This window comes from Sus scrofa, chromosome 7, assembly GCF_054392235.1.
Source record: "Sus scrofa isolate SSC_HxYL_T2T_F1_AM1 chromosome 7, Sscrofa_HxYL_maternal_Yorkshire_Landrace_v2.0, whole genome shotgun sequence".
NCBI lineage: Eukaryota > Metazoa > Chordata > Mammalia > Artiodactyla > Suidae > Sus > Sus scrofa.
The window spans coordinates 135,611,310-135,633,345 of record NC_139389.1 but is presented as its reverse complement, the minus strand read 5'-3'; the positions used below and the strand labels follow the sequence as shown (position 1 = coordinate 135,633,345).

Here is a 22,036-nt window from a genome sequence, read left to right as displayed (position 1 = left end):
GGACTCGCCCCCGGGCAGGACGATGACCCCCTGCCCCCGACTGTCAGGGGACAGAGCCGAGGCTCGGAGAGGGCCCAGGGCCACCGCAGCCCGTGGGGGCGGCCGCGTCAGCGACTGAGGGCCACCCGGAGGGGGAACAAAACAGTCATTCTTACGGCAGGAAAAGAACCGTAACCTCGTCTCTTCCCCCCAGGGAGGGGGGTGCTGTGTCTTCAGGTCAGCCCGTCGGCCTGTCACCCCCTTGTCACCCCGTCAGGCCCTCATCACCCCGCTAACTCGTCACCATCACCCCCTTGTCACCCCCTTGTCAGCCCGTCATCCGCTCACCCCCCCGCCCCCGGCAGCCCCACGTCACCCCGTCAGCAGACGCAGGGCCACCTCCTCCTGACCCAAGGCCACTCCTTAGACGACCTTCCTCTCAATCTGCAAGGGGCGACGATGACCCACGAGCCCCCTGCTGGACGGAGGAAACGGTCGACTGCTCCCCGGCCGCGGAGCCCGGGTCTCGGAGGCCGGCGGCTGCGCTCCATCTGCCCGAGGGGCCCCCCGGGGCGCAGCCTCCGCGGCGTGAACACAAGTCGCCCCGTTTTCTGACTGTGGATGAACATTCGTAGAGGAAGCCGGAGAGCAGAGCGGGGCCGGGCCCTGGGCGCGGGGAGGGGCCCCCGATCGGAGCTGGGGGGTCCCCGGCACAAGGTCAAACCCCCGGACCCCGGGGAGCGGCCGCTTGAACAGGAAGGGCCGCGGCTCCCGCAGACCCGGACCCGCCCAGCAGGCCGGAGGCCACCTGCGCTGCGACCCACCGGAATGCAGGCCGCCCTCCACCGCCAGGGCCACCAGAGGACAGAGGGCAGGACGGAGGACGAAGAACAAGGCAGAAGGATTCCAGGTGGAAAGGGGATTCAGGGGACCCGAGCGGCTGAGCCCTTCTGAGCTGCGGGCCTCGCAGGATGCGGCTTAACTCAAGTCGGAGACCCGGACTCCGCCTCTCACCTTGAGGCTTAGAGGCCCCGGAGGCTTGTTTTTTTTTTTTGACTTTTCAGGGCCACACCTGCGGCACATGGAAGTTCCCAGGCTGGATTTTTTACCACGATAGAATGGACAGGCAAGGACGGACCAGGATAAAATTTCACAAAACATACCTGACAAAGGACTTATATCCCAAATAAAGAAGTCCTACAAGTCATAATACAAATACCACCCCCTCAAGAATGGGGCATAAAACTTGAACAAATACCTCACAAAGGAAGATGCAGGGGCATTCCTGCCATGGCACAGCGGAAACGAATCTGACTAGCATCCAGGAGGACACAGGTTCGATCCCTGGCCTTGCTCAGTGGGTTAAGGATCCGGCGCTGCCATGAGCTGTGGTGTAGGTCGCAGACGCGGCTCGGGTCTGGTGTGGCTGTGGTGCAGACCGGCAGCTACAGCTCTGATTTGACCCCGAGCCTGGGAACCTCCATATGCTGTGGGTGTGGCCCTAAAAGGACAAAAACAAAATAAATAAAAGGGAGATGCAGGCAATTTAATATAAAGGATGATTAATAAGAGAGGATTAAGCACTTAGTGGGGTAAACAGAGTTCTAAGACTCCAGGAAGAGGACACAGGAGGTAGCTGCTCCGGAAAAGCTGGCAGTTCCTCATCAAGCCACGGCACGGCCTGCCCGCCACCCCGTGACCCACGGTGTCCACAGCCCTCTGCTCCCAAGGGCCCCAAAGTGAAGACGATCCAGCGGCCCCTCGGTGGGGGATGGGTAGGTGACTGGTGCTTTGTACGCTGGAAACAAAAGGCGCAATCACTGACCTACACAACACCACCGAGCTGCATCCACACGGTGCTGAACAAAAAGCCTGACACACAAGAGGGCAGGCCGTAGGATTCCTTCTCGTCCCCTCTTTTCTCGGCTGCACCTGCTGCCTCTGGAAGTTCCCAGGCCAGGGATCGAACTCATGCTGCAGTTGCAGCCTGCACCGCGGCTGCGGCAATGGTGGATCCTTAACCCACTGCCACGTAAGGGACCCTCCCCAATAGGCCTTTATTGATTGTATTTTCCCAGGGAGAAGGGGGAAGGGTCCCCGTGGGTGTTACGGGAAAGGAAGGGTTAACACTCCCCGACGCCTGTCTCCACAGGAATGAGGCAAAGAACAGACAGACACGGCCCTCCTGCCCTCCCCCGCCCCCATCAATTCAAGGTTTCACTCTGAGCCTTGGTTTCTAGCCGTAAACACGGACTTAACCTTGGTCTGTCGCCTATTAACCTATTTTGGCCACTTTGCTAAGTTTCTCGCACCTGCAGAAAAGTTCCCGCATGACTTGGCTACACATTCACCTGTCCCATCTTGGTCTCCCAACCCCACTTTTGACACCCCAGGATTTGAGATTACACCAGGTTTTAATCCATCTCAAACCAGCAGTGAATCGCTGGTTTCACTTCACTTGAAGCATGAATTGCTTCAAGGAGAGGTTTTGACTCCGGAGACTGGGAAGGGCTGGAGAGGTCTTAGCTCCTTCCGGACTTTTGCACAAATCACTCAAGAACTGCAGACGCCTGCAGTTAATGTACAGGTGTATGGGCTACGGGGGGTGGGGGATCTAGTTTTTAGGACAGAAGATCTTGTTGGAAACAGGAAACGGGAAAAGAAAGTGCAGCTCAGACTCCCACTTCAAGAAGAGGGGACCCCCAAGCTGATGTTTCAGCTCTTTCTGCTGGTGCAGAACCTTTCATCAAAGATGCTTTGGTTATTTTTCCCAAGAAGAAAGTTTGTAGGGAGTTGCAGTCGAGGCGCAGTGGAAACAAACCCGACTAGAACCATGAGGTTGAGGGTTCCATCCCTGGCCTTGCTCAGTGGGTTAAGGATCTGGCGTTGCCGTGAGCTGTGGTGGAGGCCGACAGCCGGAGCTCCGCTTACACCCCTAGCCTGGGAATCTCCAGATCCTGCAGGTGTGGCCCTAAAAAGCAAAAAAAAAAAAAAAAAAAAGAAAAGTTTGTAGACAGTAAGACCCCCAAAAAACATGGAGAAGGCCACCATATTATATGTACACAAACTAGGCCACCCAGCAATCACCAAATCAGCTATTTGTGAGGTCCTACAAAGCCCAGACAGAGGCGATAGCCATCAGGGGCGGGGGAGGACAAGAACCCAGGAGCAGACACACCTCACCCCGTGCGTCTACTGCACTGGCCCCATCGCAGCACGCGGAGGGAGGTGTGCAGTGATCTTCCAGCACACACACGAACGCTCCTTCCTCCTTTCTCCACCAGGACACGCGTCCCTGCGTCAGCAGGGCAGGACCCTGGCTCTGGGAACCACAAGGAAACCATCACTAGAAGCCCAGAGGCGTGAAAGGCCAAGGCCGCCGCCCTTGCCTCAGCCCTGGGCAGCTCGGATGGGTGCAGAGCCCCGCTCCTAAAACCTATGCTGACCAACTCACTTTTTTTTTTTTGCTTTTTAGGGCCACACCTGCGGGATATGGAGGTTAGATCCCAGGCTAGGGGTCTTATCAGAGCTACAGCTGCAGGCCTACAGCACAACCACAGCAACTTGGGATCCAAGCTGTGTCTGCGACCTACACCACAGCTCATGGCAACGCCGGATCCTTAGCCCACTGAGCAAGGCCAGGGATCGAACCCGCAACCTCACGGTTCCCAGTTCAACTCGCTTCCACTGAGCTATGTCAGGAACTGTCCACTTCACATCCTTTACACACACATACGCCCTGCTGTGCCTGGTAGGCCTGGCCCAATCCAGTGACAGGGATCTGGCAGTTAACGCAAGCCCCGTGCCTAGAACTGAGAGCCTGGAACACGAAGGCTGCCTTTCCCTCGGCACCGTCTCGCCCAACAGCCGTGCACTGCCTTGTCGTGCGCAGACCAATTCCGTTCTTTCCGCCAAAGGAACCCTAGTCCTGGGGCGACCCGGTTCAAACCCAGTCCCTCACGGATCCCTGAAGACGGAGGGGTTTCAAGGGGACACTGGCAGAAAAGCCAACTCTTAAGTGGCAAAGACGCGGTCGCTCAATGGTCATCCTCTCTCGTGACACAGCAACAAAAGCACCCTGCTGGGCAGTCCGGGGCCACGGCCATCGTCCCTGAGAGCGCAGTGCAGGACGAGGAGTAAAGACACAAAACCACTGCACTGACGTTACAAACACACTTACGATGCCCAAGACACGTCCTTCGCTCACAGCTAGTGCGGCTGGCAACCCGGAGAGAGTGGGATCCAAGGTGCCGTCGCCCAAGGGAACAGACAAGCACTGCTGGCCCAGAGTGCCCCGGAATGGGGCGGGAGTGGCCAGCAGCTGTTCCCTCAGCCCCCCATGTGCCTGTCATCACAACCCACCCTGTCCCGAGGGGGTTATAAGAGACCAGGTGTGGTGACCCTGCCTCACCCCCGGGATAGGCCCTCCCAGGATGGAGGGGCCTGTGGGCTGGGCCCTCAGTCTGGTCTCATGCTTCATCTTTTCACTCTGGCATGGCAAATATTATTCCACATCCTTCTCTAAGAAAAAAACAACCGGAATTCCCTGGTGGCACAGAGGGGAAAGGGTCTGGTGGTGTCACAGCAGTGGCTCGGGTCACCCCTGTGGTGTGGGATTGATCCCAGGCCGCTTGCAAAAGTTGGAGATGCTGGGAGTGGAGACGGGACACAGCACGAGGCGAGGTCCCCGTGTCCACGTGTACTTGGTCAGAGCACAGCGGGAGTCCCTCTGCTTCGCCCCTTCCCTCCTCAAGAGGTACATGGCAGTGCCAGCGGCCCCCTTCCCGCCCTGTCCCCAGTCCTCAAAACTCCCCGATCACAAAAGGAGAGCTTCACCCACCAGGGCTCAGCTGCAGGCCTCTGGGAGCCGGACGGGACTAGGGGTCTCTTCTTCCTCCCAAATCAGGCCGCCTTTCCCTGGGAGCTGGGAGCTTCCTGGGCCTTCGGTGGACATGCAGCCACCAGAGGGCTGACACTGGCAGAAATGGCACTTCTTGGGCTGGGTGGCAGCTTGCATTCCTTGACGCGATGTTTGATCTCCGCAGCTGCAGCACCTGCCTCCCCTTGAGCTGCGTTTTTGCTGCCTCTCGCTCCCAGAACAGAATCCCTGCCAGGGCCTGTGACTCAATAGATTCCAGGCCCTTGGCCCACTTGGGAAAGGCGACCTCCAGAGTTCACGTGCTCCAGACTCTGGGGCGCTCCCTGTGCAGCTTCCTCTGGTGCACGAGGAACAACCCCAGCGTGGGTGGCCCCGGGCAGGATGCTGAGCCCCTTACAGATGCCAGCTCCGCACAGCATCTGCAGCTCCTTGGCACCTCTGCACAGCCACCTGCGAAGTGCTGGTTGGACCCACAGCCCCAGGCCCCTGGTCAGGTGGCTGCTGGCCCCAGAGAAGTTCATTTACGGGAACTTCAACAGCCAGAGCTAATCTATAGTGAAAGAGATGAGAAGTGCGGCTGCTGTGTACAGGGAACCCCCCGTGGTGAGGGAAATATTCCGTATTTTTTGTTTGCTTATTTGTTTGTAGGGCTGCAGGCTAGGGGTTGAATGGGAGCTGCAGCTGCCGGCCTACACCACAGCCACAGCATTTGAGGTGCATCAGCGACTTACACCACAGCTCACGACAAAGCTGGATCCTTAATCCACTGAGCAAGGCCAGGAATCGAACCCGCATCTTCATGGATACCAGCTGGGTTCTTAACCTGCTGAGCCACAATGAGAAGACCTCTGCTGTCTTAATAGAGGGGCTGCCGCATGAATTCACCAGAACTCGCTGAATTCTAATTCAGATCCGTATACCTCCCTGTACGTAGACTACACCTCAAACTTTAACATGGAAATAACCCCTAAGAGCTACGTGAAAAGAGGAGGGAACTAAAAATACCTGGTACCACCCTTCCGGTTTATACTCTCTCAATAAATCTGCTTTGTAATAAACCTAAACAACCAATAATGTGTGAACAACAAAACTTACACAAGTCGCCAGGTTGTTGATAAAAGTGCTTCCACACATTTGGAAGAAGCTCTGCTTTCTTGCCAATCTTCTCATCTATAGTTCCAACTTTTCTTCCATTTATGAGGTATTCGTTACCGTTACGACTTTGCAAGCTAACATTTGGAAAAGCTTCCAAAGCTTCGCCTATAGACTGACAGCCGCCGAGGCAAACCCTGCAGTTCTACGAGACACCGCCAGATGGCAGTGCTGCAACTCTGTCCTCTCACCAGGAAAGAGGCCCCCTGCGCTTGAATTGCTTTACGGAAACCCAAGTATAAGCCGCTCGTTGTGAAATGCAATTTAAGCAAGAAAATATTATGCAAGAAATAATACGCCTCTCTCTAATTACAGGTCTTCAAGAGCACAGCCTAATTTGAGATTCCTCTAAAGCCTCTGCCTGTCATCTTTCAACGTTACACTGCTTCTTGGAGGTTATAAGGACATTTTTCTCTTTGGCTTACAAAGAATCTTTTCAAGTCAATGTTCTAAAACCATCCTTCCAAAACAAAAGCAAGCCCCAGGAATAATCCAGAACAAGCCTGAAAGCTGAGCACTATTTCTGCAGCCCCCCCCCCCAATTGAATTCCACACTCAGCTGCTCTCCCGGCGCGGGGTGGGGGGGCACCTTCATGCCGAGGGTACCTTCCCGGAGGAGGGAGAAGGCGGTTACTTACAGAGTAACTGACTTGAATTTGGGGATCCGGATACTGCCTGTGCTGCCAACAGGAAGCCTGGGCTTTTTAGCGCAGGCGACGGGTGCTCCAGAGTTACTCTGAATTCAGGCAAATCAGAATAAACAGGCTGGAAGGAAACCTCCTAAGCCAGGGCACAGCCGCTTGCCTCTGGTCTCTCCTCATTACTACGTCCTCCTCCTCCGGCGAGGCAGCACTTGCTTGGCTGAGTGAGTACTCTTCCTAAGATTTTTTTTTTTTTTTTTTTTTTTTGTCTTTTTGCTATTTCTTGGGCCGCTCCTGCAGCATATGGAGGTTCCCAGGCCAGGGGTCCAATCGGAGCTGTAGCCACCGGCCTTCACCAGAGCCACAGCAATGCCAGATCCGAGCCGCGTCTGCGACCTGCACCGCAGCTCACAGCAACACCGGATCCCTAACCCACTGAGCAAGGGCAGGGACCAAACCCGCAACCTCATGGTTCCTAGTCGGATTCGTTAACCACTGCGCCACGACGGGAACTCCTCTTTTTAAGATTTTTAAGTCTACCTTGTATCAAAGAGGAACTACGTCTGGCTGCTTGTAACAAGAGCAACAATAAGAGGGTTAAAAAAGTTAATTGCCCTCCCAGGTGAAAGGCGCCTACAGCAAGGCAGTCCCGGGCCGGGGGCGGGCTGCGGCTGGCAGGGACCCAGGTTCTGCCACGGTTTGTGGGTGGCTGCCACCATCAAGGTCATCTCAAGGTTGCAGAAAGACGCCGAAGCGCCAGCCATCTGTTCCAGAAAAGCAGCAGGAGGAAATGCGAGAGAAAGGGGCCCGACCCGCGCTGCCCTCCCAGGCGAGGGGTCACTACCTAGACTGTCCCCGCCTACATCCTCCTCCGCTTGCCCAGTCCCTTCCAGACGTGCTCACACACACACTCAGACGTGCGCATGTAGCCTGAGGGCTTCAGTCACTTCGTTTTACTTTATTTGGTAGTCTTTCTAGGGCCGCACCCGCAGCATATGGAGGTTCTCAGGCTAGGCATCCAATCGCAGCTCTAGCTGCCGGCCTGCACCACAGCCACAGCAACTGGGGATCCAAGCTGTGTCTGGGACCTACACCACAGCTCACGGCAACACCAGACCCTTAACCCACTCAGCGAGGCCAGGGATCGAACCTGTGTCCTCATGGATCCTAGTCAGATTCATTTCCCCCGCGCCATGACGGGAACTCCCTAGTTATGCCAACCTTTAATGGATTAGGACCAAAAATTTGGCCTTTAAAATTAAATACATGTAAAAATTTTTTCTTTTTAATGGCTGCACCTGCAACACATGGCAGCTCCCAGGCCAGGGATGAATTTGAGCAGCAGCTGTAACCTATACCACAGCTGTGGCAACACCAGCTCTTTCAACCCATTGTGCCAGTTCAGGGGTCAAACCCACACCTTCACTGCGACCCGGAGCTCCTGCAGTCGGATTCCTAACCCACTGCGCCACAGCAGGAACGCCACACCATTTATCTTCGTAAACACTTCACGGAGGGCAGGGAAAGGAGACTTTGAACTTGAGGCCGCGCCACTGCCGATGGCATTTAAGTCCTGCGTCCCGACTGGTCCCACGGAAGGCCGAGAGGGGGGCACATGCGCGCCTGGTGCCCCGTCGCCCCCAGCGCTGCGGCGGCTCGCCTGCGCTCCTGCTCCGGGGCCGCGTGCTGCACGGGGTCGCGACCCGCGGCCCTGCCTCCGACTCCCCGACTCCCCGGCGCGGCCTGCCGCTCCACAAGCTGGACCTGGACGCCGCCGCCTGGCGCGGCCCGCCTGGTCTGCCTGCTGTCGGCAGCTGCCTTTGTCTCGCCTCGGTTTTCAACTCTCAGCACCTCGGGCGTGGTCCGCAGGGAGGGCAGAGCCGGGTTTACTTCTCAGCCCTGTTCAGCCTTCCGTCTTCCATGGGGGGGAAACGCAGCGCACGCCCAGGGGACACACCTGGCCGGCGGGCTCAGGCGGCAGCTCGGCCCAGCTCCTCGAAGGTCTGGAAGCCCCGGCTCAGGCCCGCCCCCCGCCCTCGTGGCCGTGGCCGTGGCGGGAAGACCACTGCCGGGGGCTTCCCCCTCCGAGATGCCCCCTTCCTGCGCGTACCCAACTCGGTGAGATGAACCGTGAGAACTGCCACCTCCGTGCCCCATGAGGCCCGTGGAGCGCAGACTTTTATGATGTGATCAGGGTGGAGCGGGGAGAAGGGACAGAGGCCAGAGAGACGGGGTCAGGAAGTCCCTGGGCCAGAGATGCTGGCAGCCACGGAGGCGGTGACGCGTGACACAACTTCAGACGTTTGGGAAGTGAGAAGCTAAGCGCAGAAGTAAGACGGTTCAGCACCATCTCTAACCCGCTCTACTGCAGACCCTCCCGGCCCAGGCTCCGCTCCGGACCTCCTGACACCTCGCGGCGTCTACGCAAAGGACAGAGTGTACTTGGAGTTCCCCTGTGGTTCAGTGGGCTAGGGGTCTGGTGCTGCCACTGCTGTGTCTTGGGTCACTGCTGCGATGTGGGTTCCAGCCCCGGCCCAGGAACTCTGGGATGTGCCCCCACAAAAAGAGAGTGTAGACCTGAAGAGGGAAGAGAATGGAGTATCCCCCGAATGAAACCACGGAAGTATAACCAACTGATCTTTGGGCAAAGCAAAGCCTGTTCAGTGGAAAGGAGCAGCCTTTCCAACAAACATTTGCTCAGACACCTGGGTGCACGTTGGAAACAGCACAAACCTCACCTCATCGCCACCACCACCAAGTTCACAGCAAAACAATAAAAAAACCTGAAATGAACCACAGACTTAAATGTAAAAGTTACACTTATATTGGCGTTCCCGCCGTGGCTCAGTGGTTAACGAATCTGACTAGGAACCATGAGGTTGCAGGTTCGATCTCTGACCTTACTCAGTGGGTTGGGGATCCAGTGTTGCCGTGAGCTGTGGTGTGGGTCACAGACGCAGCTCGGACCCCAAGTTGCTGTGGCTGTGGTGTATATCAGCAGCTACAGCTCCGATTAGATCCCTAGCCTGGGAACCTCCATATGCCATGGGAGTGGCCCCAGAAAAGGCAAAAAGCCAAAAAAAAAAAAAAAAAGTTACACCTATAAATCTTCTGGAAGTTCTAGAAGAATCTTTGCGACCTTGAGTTTGTCAAAATTTTCTTACATAGGACACACAGAAAACCATAAAGGAAAAGAAAAATGACTAAGTCAAATATTGTTGAAATGAATTTTTTTTTTTTTGCTTTTTAGGGCCGAAGGTGTGGCATACAGAAGTTCCCAAGCCAGGGGTCAAATCGGAGTTACAGCTGTCAGCCTACACCACAGCCACAGCAACGAGGGATCCGCAGCCGCGTCTGCGACCTACACCACAGCTCACGGCAACCCCGGATCCTTAACCCACTGAGCAAGGCTGGGGATGGAACCCACAACCTCATGGATACTCGGATTCATTTCCGTTGCGCCACAACAGGAACTCCTGAAGTGAGAATTTTTACTTTTCAAAATACACCATTAAAAAATTGTAAAGCCTGGAATTCTGTCGTGGCTCAGAGGTTAACAAATCCGACTAGGAACCAGGAGGTTGAGGGTTCCATCCCTGACCTTGCTCAGTGGGTTGGGGATCCAGCGTTGCCGTGAGCTATGGTGTGGGTCGCAGACACAGCTCGGATCCCGCGTTGCTGTGGCTGTGGCATAAGCCGATGGCTACAGCTCCGATTCGACCCCTACCTAGCCTGGGAACCTCCACGTGCCGCAGGTTGGCCCTAGAAAAGGCAAAAGGACGAAGAAAAGAGAAAAAGAAAAAAAAAAAAAAAAGCAAAGCCGGCCAGATTGGGAGAAAATACTTACAACATGAATCTCTGACAAAGAACCTGAACCCAAGATACCAGACAGACTCCTGCAGCTCAATAACAAGGTAAACAACCCATTAGAAATGGGCTAAGTTTTGGAACGAATACTTCACAAAACACAGAAGTAACAGGCACACAAAAAGATGCTCAACACCAGTATCCGTCAGGGAAGCCCAACATCACCAAGGGACACACACCGCTTGGCACCCACTCGAAGGCTGAAGCTCAAAGGCTCAGTGCCAAGTGCCGGGGGAGCTTGGAGAAGGAGCCCCAGGCACGGCAGCTCCTCTGGGGGCACCTGCTGAGGAAAGGGCTTCAAAGAGCTCAGTAAATACTGGGCGTGTGGCCCAGGCACGCACGCCTGGTACTCAGCCCTCGGAACCACTCGGAACCGCTCACACGCAGGCTCCATGGCCACTTTACTCTTACTGATCGGCCCCACCCTGACCACCCCCAGGTAAACGGATCAATCGTGTGGATCTAAACGACGGCATTCGACCGCTCGGCCAAGCAGGAGCTCGCGGTCCGAGTAACGCCCACGAGCCTCCCGACACGCCGAGCGAGGACTCCAGACGCCGAGCGCGACCCCTGAACGGGCCGCCTCTGAGGAGAGGGCGGGTGGTGGGACGGCAGGGACTGGCTTCCCTGCTTGCCTCAGCCGGTTCCACCTCACGTCCTGGCCGGGTGGCACTTGCTAAGAGCAAACCGCTTTGCAACACAGGTGACCAGAGACTTGGGCACATGCAAAGCGAGGCCATCACCCTCTGAATTGCAGTTCCACCAAAGGAGGCGCAACCAAACACCCCACCTGGTCCTGCAGACACTGCACTGCCCAAGTCGGTGTGACAAAGAGCGAGGGCCGATTTAACCAGTAACGCGGACGTGACCGCACCGGGGTCGGCGGGGAAATGGGCACCGATTGGCGGAAAGAGCCCACCTCCGTCTATTACAGCGGCTGTGAATTAACGGCTGAAGTGGAAATCATAAAAAAGCAATTCCTTACCAAAATACTTCGCAAGATAGACACAATTCCAGAAAAAAAGCAGGGGAGAGAACGGTTTTCTTTCAGGGTTAGAGCCAGAGATTAAAAAAACTGCTTTGCTTTTCTTTCTGTCTTCACAAGCCTTTTGGTACTTAATGTTTTGTCACTCGCGTCACTTCGATGCAAAAGCTACCGGCAGAAGCAGCGCTGCAAGCTCAGGGCCGCTCACGGACCCCGCCGGGCCCCGGCCAGGCTCTCGGCTGGCCTGGCGCAGAGCAGACGGCAGGCGAAGGCCCGCTTCTGTGCCCAGGGCGCCTTTGCCAACAGGCGGGAGGTCCCGCTGAAAGCAGAACAAAGGGCAGTGAGGGCAGGAAGCTCCCCGCTGCTCAGAGCAGAGTGGAGGCCGTGCTGGGAAGGGCCGGGGCGCACTCCGCACCCAGCAGCCCGTGGGCCCAGCGCCGCAGCTGGCGGCCCCAGTTCCCAAGAGCGCCCCCGACGGGTGCTTGCCAAGCCTTCTATGGGAGCCCCTGGTCATGGGCCCACGCCGGTGACCCAATCCGAGTGCCTCTCCGATTTTCCCACAAGCCTTGTCACCTGCTTCTCCCGCCCCGGCCTGGGCCCCCACTTGGGCTCTGGGTGCAGGCACGGCAGGGCTGGCTCTGCACACCCGGTTCTCCTGGTGAATCCCTGCCTGATCAAAGTGGGCCTTTGGCAAGAAGTCTATATACCTTTACCAGTTTTAGAAATTGAGACTTTTTCATTATTTATTTATTTATTGGCTTTTTAGGGCTGCACCCACCAGAGGTCAAATCGGAGCTGCAGCTGCCAGCCTGCCCCACAGCCACAGTAACAGGATCCGAGCCGCGTCTGCGACCTACCCCGCAGCTCACGGCGACACAGGATCCTTCACCCACTGAGCGAGGCCAGGGATCAAACCCGCAACCTCAGGGTTCCTCGTCAGGTTCGTCAGCAGTGAGCCGTGACGGGAACTCCAGAAACTGAGATTGTGTGAGTGAAACACATTTCACTGCCCTCTGACTACAGACTGGGAGAAACAAACTTAGTCCAACGCTTTTATTCTTTAACAGAGACGCGCGCTCAGGGCTGGGGCTGCTCGTCCCCGTTTCCCAAATGTGGGCCAGGAACTGTAACTTCGTAAAAACGTAAAACATATGAAACTGAGCAAGTCTTACCAAAATGAGGTACTCTCCTTCACGGGAAAAAACTGGAAAATGCCACATGGTTGTGGGGAAAAGGCAGCTTCTACGCTGCGGGGGACGGGGAGCCTGGCTTGTCCTGCACCCGAGTTCACATCACTGACCAGACAGGACACACAGCGCATCCTGCAACTAACACGGAAGATCAGCGCCTTATCATTCACCTTAATCAAGGGGAAGCAAAACATTTTCACTTTTTTTCCAAATGAAGTCTTCTTTCAGAATCACTTTTCCCAAAATGTTTAATACAGTGACTTCCTGTTTCTGGAAGAGACTAGACTTTCCAATCCTTCCCACTTGAACAGAAACACACTCCGGGGCCAGCGCCCGAGGGGGAAAGGCGCCAGGCCGGAAAGGCCTTTGGGAGGCAGCGGGCAGAGCGGGGGCGCTCCGACGCGGAGAAGGGGGTCTGCGGACGGAGCCCCGCCCGGCCCGGGGGAGGCCGGTGCGGCCTGCCGCACGTCTAGGCGCTCAGGACGACGAGTTTGTGCAGCTGGTACAGAGAGGTGCTCTTCCCCCGGTGGCTCTGGCGGTCCGCCTGCTCCATGACCAGCTTCGGATCAACCTACCGAGGCAAAAGGAGCCGTCAGGCTCTGCGGCGGGGCTCCGCTGGACGCGGGGTCGGATGGACGACACACCGGACGTGCGGAACGTGCTCCTGCAGCTCCCCGCAGCGAGCACAGCAAGCCCCTCCAGTCGGTAATCACCCCGGGGTCTGCCTTTTCGCCGAGACACCACTCGGCGCACACTGTCCCGGGGCCGCCTGTGTGTGCGGCGACACCAGCCTGTCGCCCAAGCAGAAGCTCCACTTGGCCGCCCATGTCTCTCTGCTCTCCGGGCGCCCCCCCAACCCGGTTCTGAGCCTCCCCAGCCCACTGAGGGGTGTCCCCAGCAGTCCCGGCGGCGGGTGCTCGCCTACCTGATTCCACTCGTACGGCCTGTCGTGCCACTTGGGAACAATTCTCTCTCTTGGTTTCAACTGACAGAACAAACTAAAATGTAAAAATAGAGCGCTTCAGCCATTCTAAGTACAGTTTAGAAACTGAAAAGGCGATTTTAAAACAGATTTAAGTCCTATGTATCTTCCCTCAGAGTTACACGTCTAAATCTTCTGAAGGTCAGAACTGACGTGGCTGCTTGATGTCTGAACCCGCTGTCCACACGCGGGCAGCGGACGGGGCGGCGGCGGGCGTGTTCGAGCAGCTCCTCTTCTCTGTGCTCCCCTCGGGGCCGGCGGGGCTGCCCCAGGACCGCACGCCCGCAGGACTGAGTCAAGATCTGGGTGACCTACCAGCAGTATCGTCTATGCCACTTGCTGTTAAGCAGCCATGACAAACTGGACTCGTCAAAAGGCAGAGGATTCCCCTGGTGGCGCAGCGGGTTAAGGATCTGGCATGGCCACTGCTGTGGCACGGGTTTGCTCCTTTGCCTGGGAACTTACACATGCCACGAGTGTGGCCAAAAACGGAAGGAGAAAAGAAGAAAAAAAAAAGGCAGAGGTAGAGATTTCTAGCAGTAAGAGAATAATGACGTCTACAAATCTTGCACCCCCCCCCCAACTACTATAAAACTAGACAAAGTTGTCCAGGAAACACATCCGAAGTCTCTGGACATTAACCAAGAGCACATGCAAGGTCAGAAGTGTTCATTCATAAAAACCTGCTTAGCTGCACATGCGGCCCCCAAAACCCTGCTGAATTCCAGGTGACAGCCGCGAAGTCTGTGGCATCTCAGCCGGCACTGCCACCTCGGCAGCTCAGCCTGGCCCCCTAGCGCTTTCAGGCTTAGGCTGGCCAGGAAAACCAGCACCCTCGCTGCCAGGTGGGGCTTCCGTGATTTGGAGCAGAGGGTGGAAGCCCTCAGGCCTGGCAGCACTGTCAGTAACACAGGCCACCCAGGCAGGGACCGAGAAGAAAGCCCACGGCCCTGCTCGGAGCCGACAGCGGACAGCGGCCAGCCCAGAAATGCGACACGGAGACCTCAGACACAAGACTGCCCCAGAGGGCGACATGGGCTCTCGGCAAGGCCCTGGCTGACCGCGCGGCCACACACATGAGCAGAGAGGACCGTGGGAGGCCCCGATCCACACGGCCCTGGCTGGCGGGAGGGCGGCGTGCGCGTACAGGAAAGCTCTGGAAAAAAGAAAAGCTGGAAGAGCTCCAAACGACCTCAACTTGGGAGGCACTGACCGACCTGCACACAGACCACCAGGCAGAAGCGGGAGCCTGAGGAGTCATGGATTCAGCACAATTTTCGACTAACGAGCACAAAGCAATGCAGACACCCGGGCAAGGGAGGCTTGAAAGAAAAGGGGGAAATAAAAAAGAAAACCAAGACAGGCATCGGTGGCCTCCGACACAGCGGGGAAACTGATGCTGCAGAATTCTGCAAGAAGGAATCCAAATCCTACATGGCTATGCTACAGTATCTATGTCCAATTTTCAGCAAAAATTATGAGATACACTGCACAGAAAACAGGAATGTATGATTTATTCTCGGGGGTAAGAAGAAAAAGAGCAGCCAACAGAAGCTGATGGCGTGAACTCAGATATGGGTTTAGTATGTACGGGGCCAAAGAAATCACTGCAGATAAATATAAAGAACTAAAGCAAACCACGTCTAAAGAAATAAAGGAAAATATGACGATAAGGACTCAAAGACAACCTCAAAAATCTGTAAAACTCTACACAAGACCCAAAGATAAAGTGTAGAGTTGAAACGTGTACTAACTAAAACGGAAAATTCCTTACAGGAGACCAAACTCTGGAGGTCTCAGACGAAGAATAAAGAATCCGTCAACGGAAGCACAGATGCACAGAAATGCATCTGAACAAGAGAGAGAAAAAAGGACTGAAGAAAAGCGACCAGCGCCTCAAGAGGCCAGTGGCACAACATCAGCTGTACCCGAACACTATCAAGTGGGGTCCCCGACAGGAGGAGAGCAGGAACAGGGAAGAAAAGTTATTTGCAGAAATTCAAAGATGCAAATAGTAGTTATAAGCAAAAGGAGAGAACAACATGCGCCAGGCCAACAGTGACCAGGCCCAGCTGGAGCCTGTACTGCATCCGACAAAACAGACTAAGACAAGACTGTAACCACAAGAGAGAGATTTCGTGACGACAAAAGGCCTCATAGCTGGAGAAGAACCACCACCTGCAAGTGCAGACGTGTCGAACAGAGCCCCGAAGCTGACGGACTTGAGAAAAGAGACGATTCAATGATTAGTTAGAACTGGAGAGAAAATCTGCAAGAAGAGCGAACACCAGACGGCCGTGCGCCACGCCGACCCACCCGACGCCCCCGGATCACTCCGCCCAGCAGGGGCGACACGCAGGCTTTCAAGCGAAGACGGCGCACTTCCCAGGAAAGACGCGGCAGACACATCTCAATGAATGGGTTTGTTTTTGTTTGTTTTTTCGGCTGCACCCTTGGCAGATCTGAGCCGCCCCGGGGACAGCACCGGATCCTTAGCCCGTTGTGCCCGCTTCACCTGGGAGCTCCCAAGTCAAAAGAGAACGTGAAAGACTGAAACCGAGGTGCATGACACCTCACACTGACGATACCGAAAGCTGGAAAGCACCAGCATGCGTGAACCTTACACGCTTTAAACAGCCTCTCGGTCAGAGGAGAAATCACAGGGGAGACTCGAGAACATTTTTTAAAAGAATGAAAAGCAAAGTACAGCAGATCAAAAGCACGGGAGGAAGCAAAACAGGGCTGGAGGGAGTTCCCGCCACGGCACAGAGGGCTAAGAATCTGACGGCACGGCTCAGGTTGCCACAGAGGCGGGGTCTTGAGCCCCAGCCTGGCCCAGTGGGTTAAAAGAATCCGGTGTTGTCACAGCGGCAGTGTAGGTTGCAGGTGTGGTGCAGGCTGGCAGCAACAGCTCTGATTCGAACCCTAACCTGGGAACCTCCGTATGCCGCGGGCACAGCCCTAAAAAGGACAAAAGACAGGGAAAAAAAAAAAAAAAAAAAAAAAAAGACTTACTACTAAAAACAAACCTAAATCAACAGAAGAAACTAGAAAATCCAAAAATTAAGCTTTACATTTATGGCTCAACTCTGCAAACTTACTGAAAGCACAGAAGTGCTAGGCTCCCCCTCCCCGACCCGCAGCCTAAGGCAGGACGCAGCTGCCTGGTGGGAGGGTGAGAGTGGCCCTGAGGAGAAGCACTGGACCACGGCCACCACCGCCTCTGCGCCCCAGACGGTGGCCCGGGCTGCTGGCAGCAGGGCTGTGTGAGCATAGCGAGCGTCTGGGGTCTGGGTGGCCTCCCAGTCCGTCTCATGTGCATCCTGGGTGGGTTTCCTTTTAGTTTTATAAACACTTTTAATGTTTTTCTTATTTTCTTTTTTTTTTTTAAAAAAACTGTAGTTGATTGTCAATGCTGTGCCAACTTCTGCTGCAGAGCACAGCGACCTGGTCACTCACACACACACACACTCGCCTGCTCACATTGTCTGCCGTCCTGTTCTAGCACAAGAGACTGGGTGTAGTTCCCTGTGCTAGACCACAGGACCTCACTGCTTATCCGTCCCATTTATTTTTCATTATTTTTTTCTTCCTAGAGTCGCACCCAATGCACATGGAGGTTCCCAGGCTAGGGGTCAAAACAGAGCTGCAGCCGCCGGCCTACGCCACAGCAACACAGGATTGGAGCCGCATCTGCAACCTACACCACAGCTCACGGCAACGCCGGATCCTTAACCCGCCACGGATGAAACCCGCGTCCTCATGGATACGCATCGGGATCTTAACAGGAGCCCCGGGGACCCATGTTCAACGGAACGGTCTGCGCCTGCCCGCCCCCAACCCCCGTCCGCCCCCGCCCTCCCCTCTTCGTGGTCGAGGGCATGGTGTCTGTCCAGGTGCTGGTCAGTGGGCAGCCGCTGTGGGCAAACGCCCTCAGGTGACCCGTGCGTCTCTGTATGTCCCACTTCCACACACTGTTCACAGGAAATGGAAAGCGAGATGCTGCCGAGGCCGCTCTGCACACAGGTCACCTCTTGCTCGGGGTGCCACACGCGCCCGCTCCTACACAGCCTGACTCCCAGCAGCACAGCACCCCACGTGCCACCAGCCTGGGAGACGGGTTGCGCCTGGTCGCCTTGCCCCCCCCAACCCCCGACCACCCCCCCCAGGCTCCTCCAAGCCGTCCAGGCTGATCAGGCCCAGGGGCGCACCTCCGAGGGCCTCTGTCCTAGGGATTCCGGTGGGGTCTGGCCGACGGGGAGCCCAGCAAGTGGAGCGAGGGAGGGAGGGGTGGCCAGGAAGCTGTCCCCGGGGAAGCTCCGCAGGGGGTGGGCCCGGCTCCCAGGAAGGAGGGAGGAGGGGGGCTCTCAGCCCCGCAGCCCAGGCCCCTCCCACCCTCCTCCTCCTCCGTGGTGTCCCTCTGCCTTCCCACCTGTGGAGCGTGCCCACAGCCTCCTGCCTGCGCAGGACAAAGGTGGCTGCTCTCCACAACAGGTGGCGCCTGTGTCCTGGTGCCTCCTAGACGCCGCCTCCTCTTTGGAGGATCAATCCATCACACCTCCTGATCAAAACGTCACAGGCAAGACGGCTCCGAAAGCCGCCTGGCAAGGAAGGCAGCCATGACGTCAGCACTCACCCTAACAGCTTCTGCCGAGCGCTGTCCTGCAGCTGCGCGACCCTTTCCGGCCCAAGGTGCTTTGATCCGTCGGGTCCACCGCACACCAGCTTGTTAATAGCGGCTCTGAGGATGTTAACCTGCGGCAGACGGCAGCGTAAGACCCCACGCGGCTCTGCCGTGACTGGGATTTCACTCCACGCTAGCGAACATCCACATCTCGTGTTCCCGTGGTTGTCGCCACTACAGCTTGTGGACCAAGTGATCAAGACAACACAAACGACATCAATCCCCACGACCACAATTTAAGAGACAATAAACAAAAGAACAAATCAGCAGGAAAGGTTCAGACTTTTCAGACGCAGCACATTCTTAAAACTTTTATTCTAAAATTTCATCGTCTAACCCATGAGGTCACAACTCTTCAAAATCTACTTGTACCGTATACACAGGGAAAAAGACCAACCACCACCGGAAAGTCCCCAAAGCAAACTTGAATCTACCCTGCACCGGCCACCTAGAGAGCCTAAGGCACACGGGACGCTGTGCGAGACGCCACGCAGCCCCACCCCGGACTTGAGCGCTGCTCCCCTGGGTGCCCGGGGGCCCCTGGGCCCCCCCTCCGCAGCCCGAGGGGACCGCACATTCCTCTCACCTGTGTATCTCTCGGCTGAGGTAAGACTGGCTTCGGGGCCACAAGAGGGTCATTCTGTACTTGTCCCCCGCAAAGTGAGCACCACAGGTACCACCTGTCAGCACACGAAGGACCCCTCCGCCCCTGTGGCCACTGTCTGCAGTGTCCCCACGGAAGCCTGAGGAGTGCCCCACAGGTTGTCACCACCCGGGGCATGGTGTCCCCGAGTGATCTGAGAGCAGGCGGTTCCGTGTGCCTTCCGCCTCCCGTGCCCCCTCCTGCAGGATGTCTGTCACCACCAAGATGCCAACTCCGGCACATCTCCGTTAACTAGACCCCAGGCTCCATCTGGATTCAACCCGCTTCTACTCCCGTCCGTTCTGCTCCCGGATCAGATCCCGGGCACCGCGCGGCACCTGTCACCCCCAGCCCCTCTGATGCAGGGTAGCTTCCCAGCCTTTCCTTGTTTTTCACGACCTTGACAATTCTCGGGCGCTCTGGTCAGGTGTTCTGCGAGCTGCCCTCCCGCCTGGGCTGTGTCACGTCTTCCTCATGATTAGATCGGGGTGGGAGACCCCCACAGAGGCGGGGGCCCCCTCGTCCCATCAGGGCGGGATATGTGCGCTGCCCCCATGACGGAGCAGTGGTGATGCTGGCCTTGACCTCCCAGCTGAGGCGGTGTCTGCCAGGCTTAGGAGAAGCTGTCACTCTGGTCTGCCCTCGAAGCTGGGGGTGTGGGGGGGCACCCCCAGGTGCTTCTGGGAATTCTTCCGCACGGAACCTGTGTCTCTCTTCCTCCCCGTTTGCATACACCTTCAGACACACAAGCAGCAACTGCCCACCGAGTTAGAACCCAAGACCCACTGTCTCCTCTGCTGCTCTACCTGTCCCGGCTCTGGACGCCGGGGCGCCGATGCCTCTGACGCATCCCTGCTCCGTGAGCACCTCCTCGCGCCCTGGCGCTCTGCGAAGTCCCGGCTCATCCTGCGGTTCCTCCGGCCGGCCCTGGAAAGAGCCGTTTCTCCAAGGAGCACTGGGTCCTGCTGTCGGAGGGTCCCACTGGAAACCGCGATCTGGACCCCAGGCTGTTGGAGGCTGCTGGGGGGTCCCGGAGCAGGCCCCCGGAGAGCCAGGGGATCCATCCACGCAGGGGTGTGACATCGCCGCCTCGCCCCCACCACCCAAGCCCACCCCACAGGGCTGTCCCCGCCTTCTGTTCCTGCTCGTTTCCGAGCCCCCTGCCCCGTAACGAAGAGCACGGCTCCCACCACCCTTCCCTCCTTTGGTCAATCCCAGGAGCGTGTGCTTTCAGATCAACCAGCACGCAGACAGCAGCGTGCAGGTGCGGGTCTTTCCGTCTGGAACCCTCGGCTCCGGGCAAAGCCCTGCTCCCTCCCTCATGCAGTTCTCCCCCAGATCCTAGCTGGCCTGCCTGTGCTGATGGCACCCATCAGAGGCCCGTGCTCACGGGGACAGTCTGTGGGTTTCGACATGCGCACAGCCCCCCCACCACCGGCACACAGAGCAGCCCCTTCGCTCTTCAGGCCCGTCGGGGCCCATTGCTCCCTGACCCACAGGGACCACGAGCCCTCTTCCTGTCCCCAGCCTTCGGCCCTTTCCAGAAGGTCATACGAACTGAGTCACTGCGCACGCAGCCCCTCCCCCCCCACCCCCGAGTCCCAGCTTCTCTTGTTCAGCAACAGACACTCCAGATGCGCCCACACTGTCCACGGATCAAGCACTCACTCCTTTTCAAGCTGCAGAGTCCTCTGCTTCCCAGTCTGCTCATCCCGCTCCCTGCTAAAGGGCTTCCTGACCGCGTCCAGCTTTTACCTCCCATGAACTGTGAGCGCTGCCATCAACAGGCACAAGCAGGTTTTACATGGATTGAAGTTTGTTTTTCATTTCTAGGGCTGCACCCGCGGCATATGGAAGCTCCGGGCTAGGGGTCAAGTTGGAGCTGCAGCTGCCAGCCTACAGGGCCCCAGCAACACCAGATCCGAGCCACATCTGCGACCTGTGCCGCAGCTTGCAGCAACGCTGGACCCCTACCCTCTGAGCAAGGCCAGGGCTCAAACCTGCTTCCTTATAGACACTACATCGGGCTCTTCACCCGCTGAGCCACAGCAAGAACTCCTGGGTATAAGCCTCCAAATCCCTTGGATAAATACTGAAAAGCAGGACAGCTGGGTATCATGGGGGCACGTGTTTAACTTTTAGGAATCTGATCTTCCAACATATGAGCTGCACTCCATGCCCCCACCGGCACTCGCAGAGCCCTGTGGATCCACCTCCTCGCCAGCGCCGGCTGTTTTCAGCGTGTTCTGGAGTTAACCACTCTGCTGGGTCTGCAGAGGGGTGTCACTGCGCTCCTAATGGGCAGTTTCCTAACGACAGGATGCTGAGCAGCTCCCATTTGCCATCGTCTTCCACATCTTCATCCGGTCGCTTATCCGACCACCGAGTTTTGAGAGAGCACCGCCTCTGACGGATGACAGCCCCGCCTAGGCCGGCACCCGCAGGCACCTCCTGCTCGTGGGGCCGCTCGTCTTCTCACTCCTGTAACAGGATCTTCTGCAGAGCAAGGTTTTCCTTTGATAAAGTCCAACAGCGGTTTCCTCTTTCCAGACTGTGCTTTCGGTGCTGCAGCTCCGGACGCGCTGCCAAAGCCGCGGTCAGGCGGGCTTCCTCCTGCACGTTCTCGTGTAAGAAGAGGCGTGGAGCCGCGCCTGCTTCACCATCGCGCCTGTGATCTAAGGAGTATCTCCAAGCTCCAGAGCCCCTTACGGGAACGAACCGCTGAGTCAAATCTTCTCTTAGCCCCCATCAAGACTTCACCGAGACAGGAGCGTGCGTCTGTGTTCCCCCCAACAGGAAACTCGAGGCCATCACCTTGGCAGACGAACCGCGTGCACTCAACTGCTGAGGCCGTCGGTGAGAACGCAGCTCAAGAAGCTGTGGGGCTCCTTCGCCGCGCTTTCTTCTGAGGCGCCTCCTCCCGGGAGTCCGGCCTCCCTGCCGTCCGCAGGCACAACACTGCTCACAACCGGCCCGAGGCACCGCGGTCTGAGCGCCACTGAGAAGCGCGGCAGTCCTGCAGCCACCCCGACAC

The 22,036-nt window shown here is 56.9% G+C and overlaps 1 protein-coding gene across 8 annotated transcripts in view; it reads right to left on the bottom strand.

The window, feature by feature from the left end:
* Positions 1 to 12,542: 12,542 nt before the first annotated feature.
* TDRD9 (tudor domain containing 9) overlaps positions 12,543 to 22,036 on the bottom strand; it is an 84,979-nt gene continuing 75,485 nt past the window's right edge. For 7 of the 8 annotated variants that reach the window (XR_014811452.1, XM_084970285.1, XM_003128749.5 and 4 more), the window contains 3 exons: positions 18,312 to 18,430; positions 13,619 to 13,691; positions 12,543 to 13,264 (listed from right to left, as the gene is read on the bottom strand). Coding sequence is in view for 7 of the 8 variants with exons in the window: in XM_084970285.1 (XP_084826411.1) it covers positions 13,163 to 13,264; positions 13,619 to 13,691; positions 18,312 to 18,430 (294 nt within the window). In the remaining variant the exon portion in view is untranslated. Of the gene's footprint in view, positions 13,265 to 13,618; positions 13,692 to 18,311; positions 18,431 to 19,667; positions 19,930 to 22,036 lie in introns of those variants that run through there. The other variant, XM_084970284.1, reaches the window with a different exon arrangement.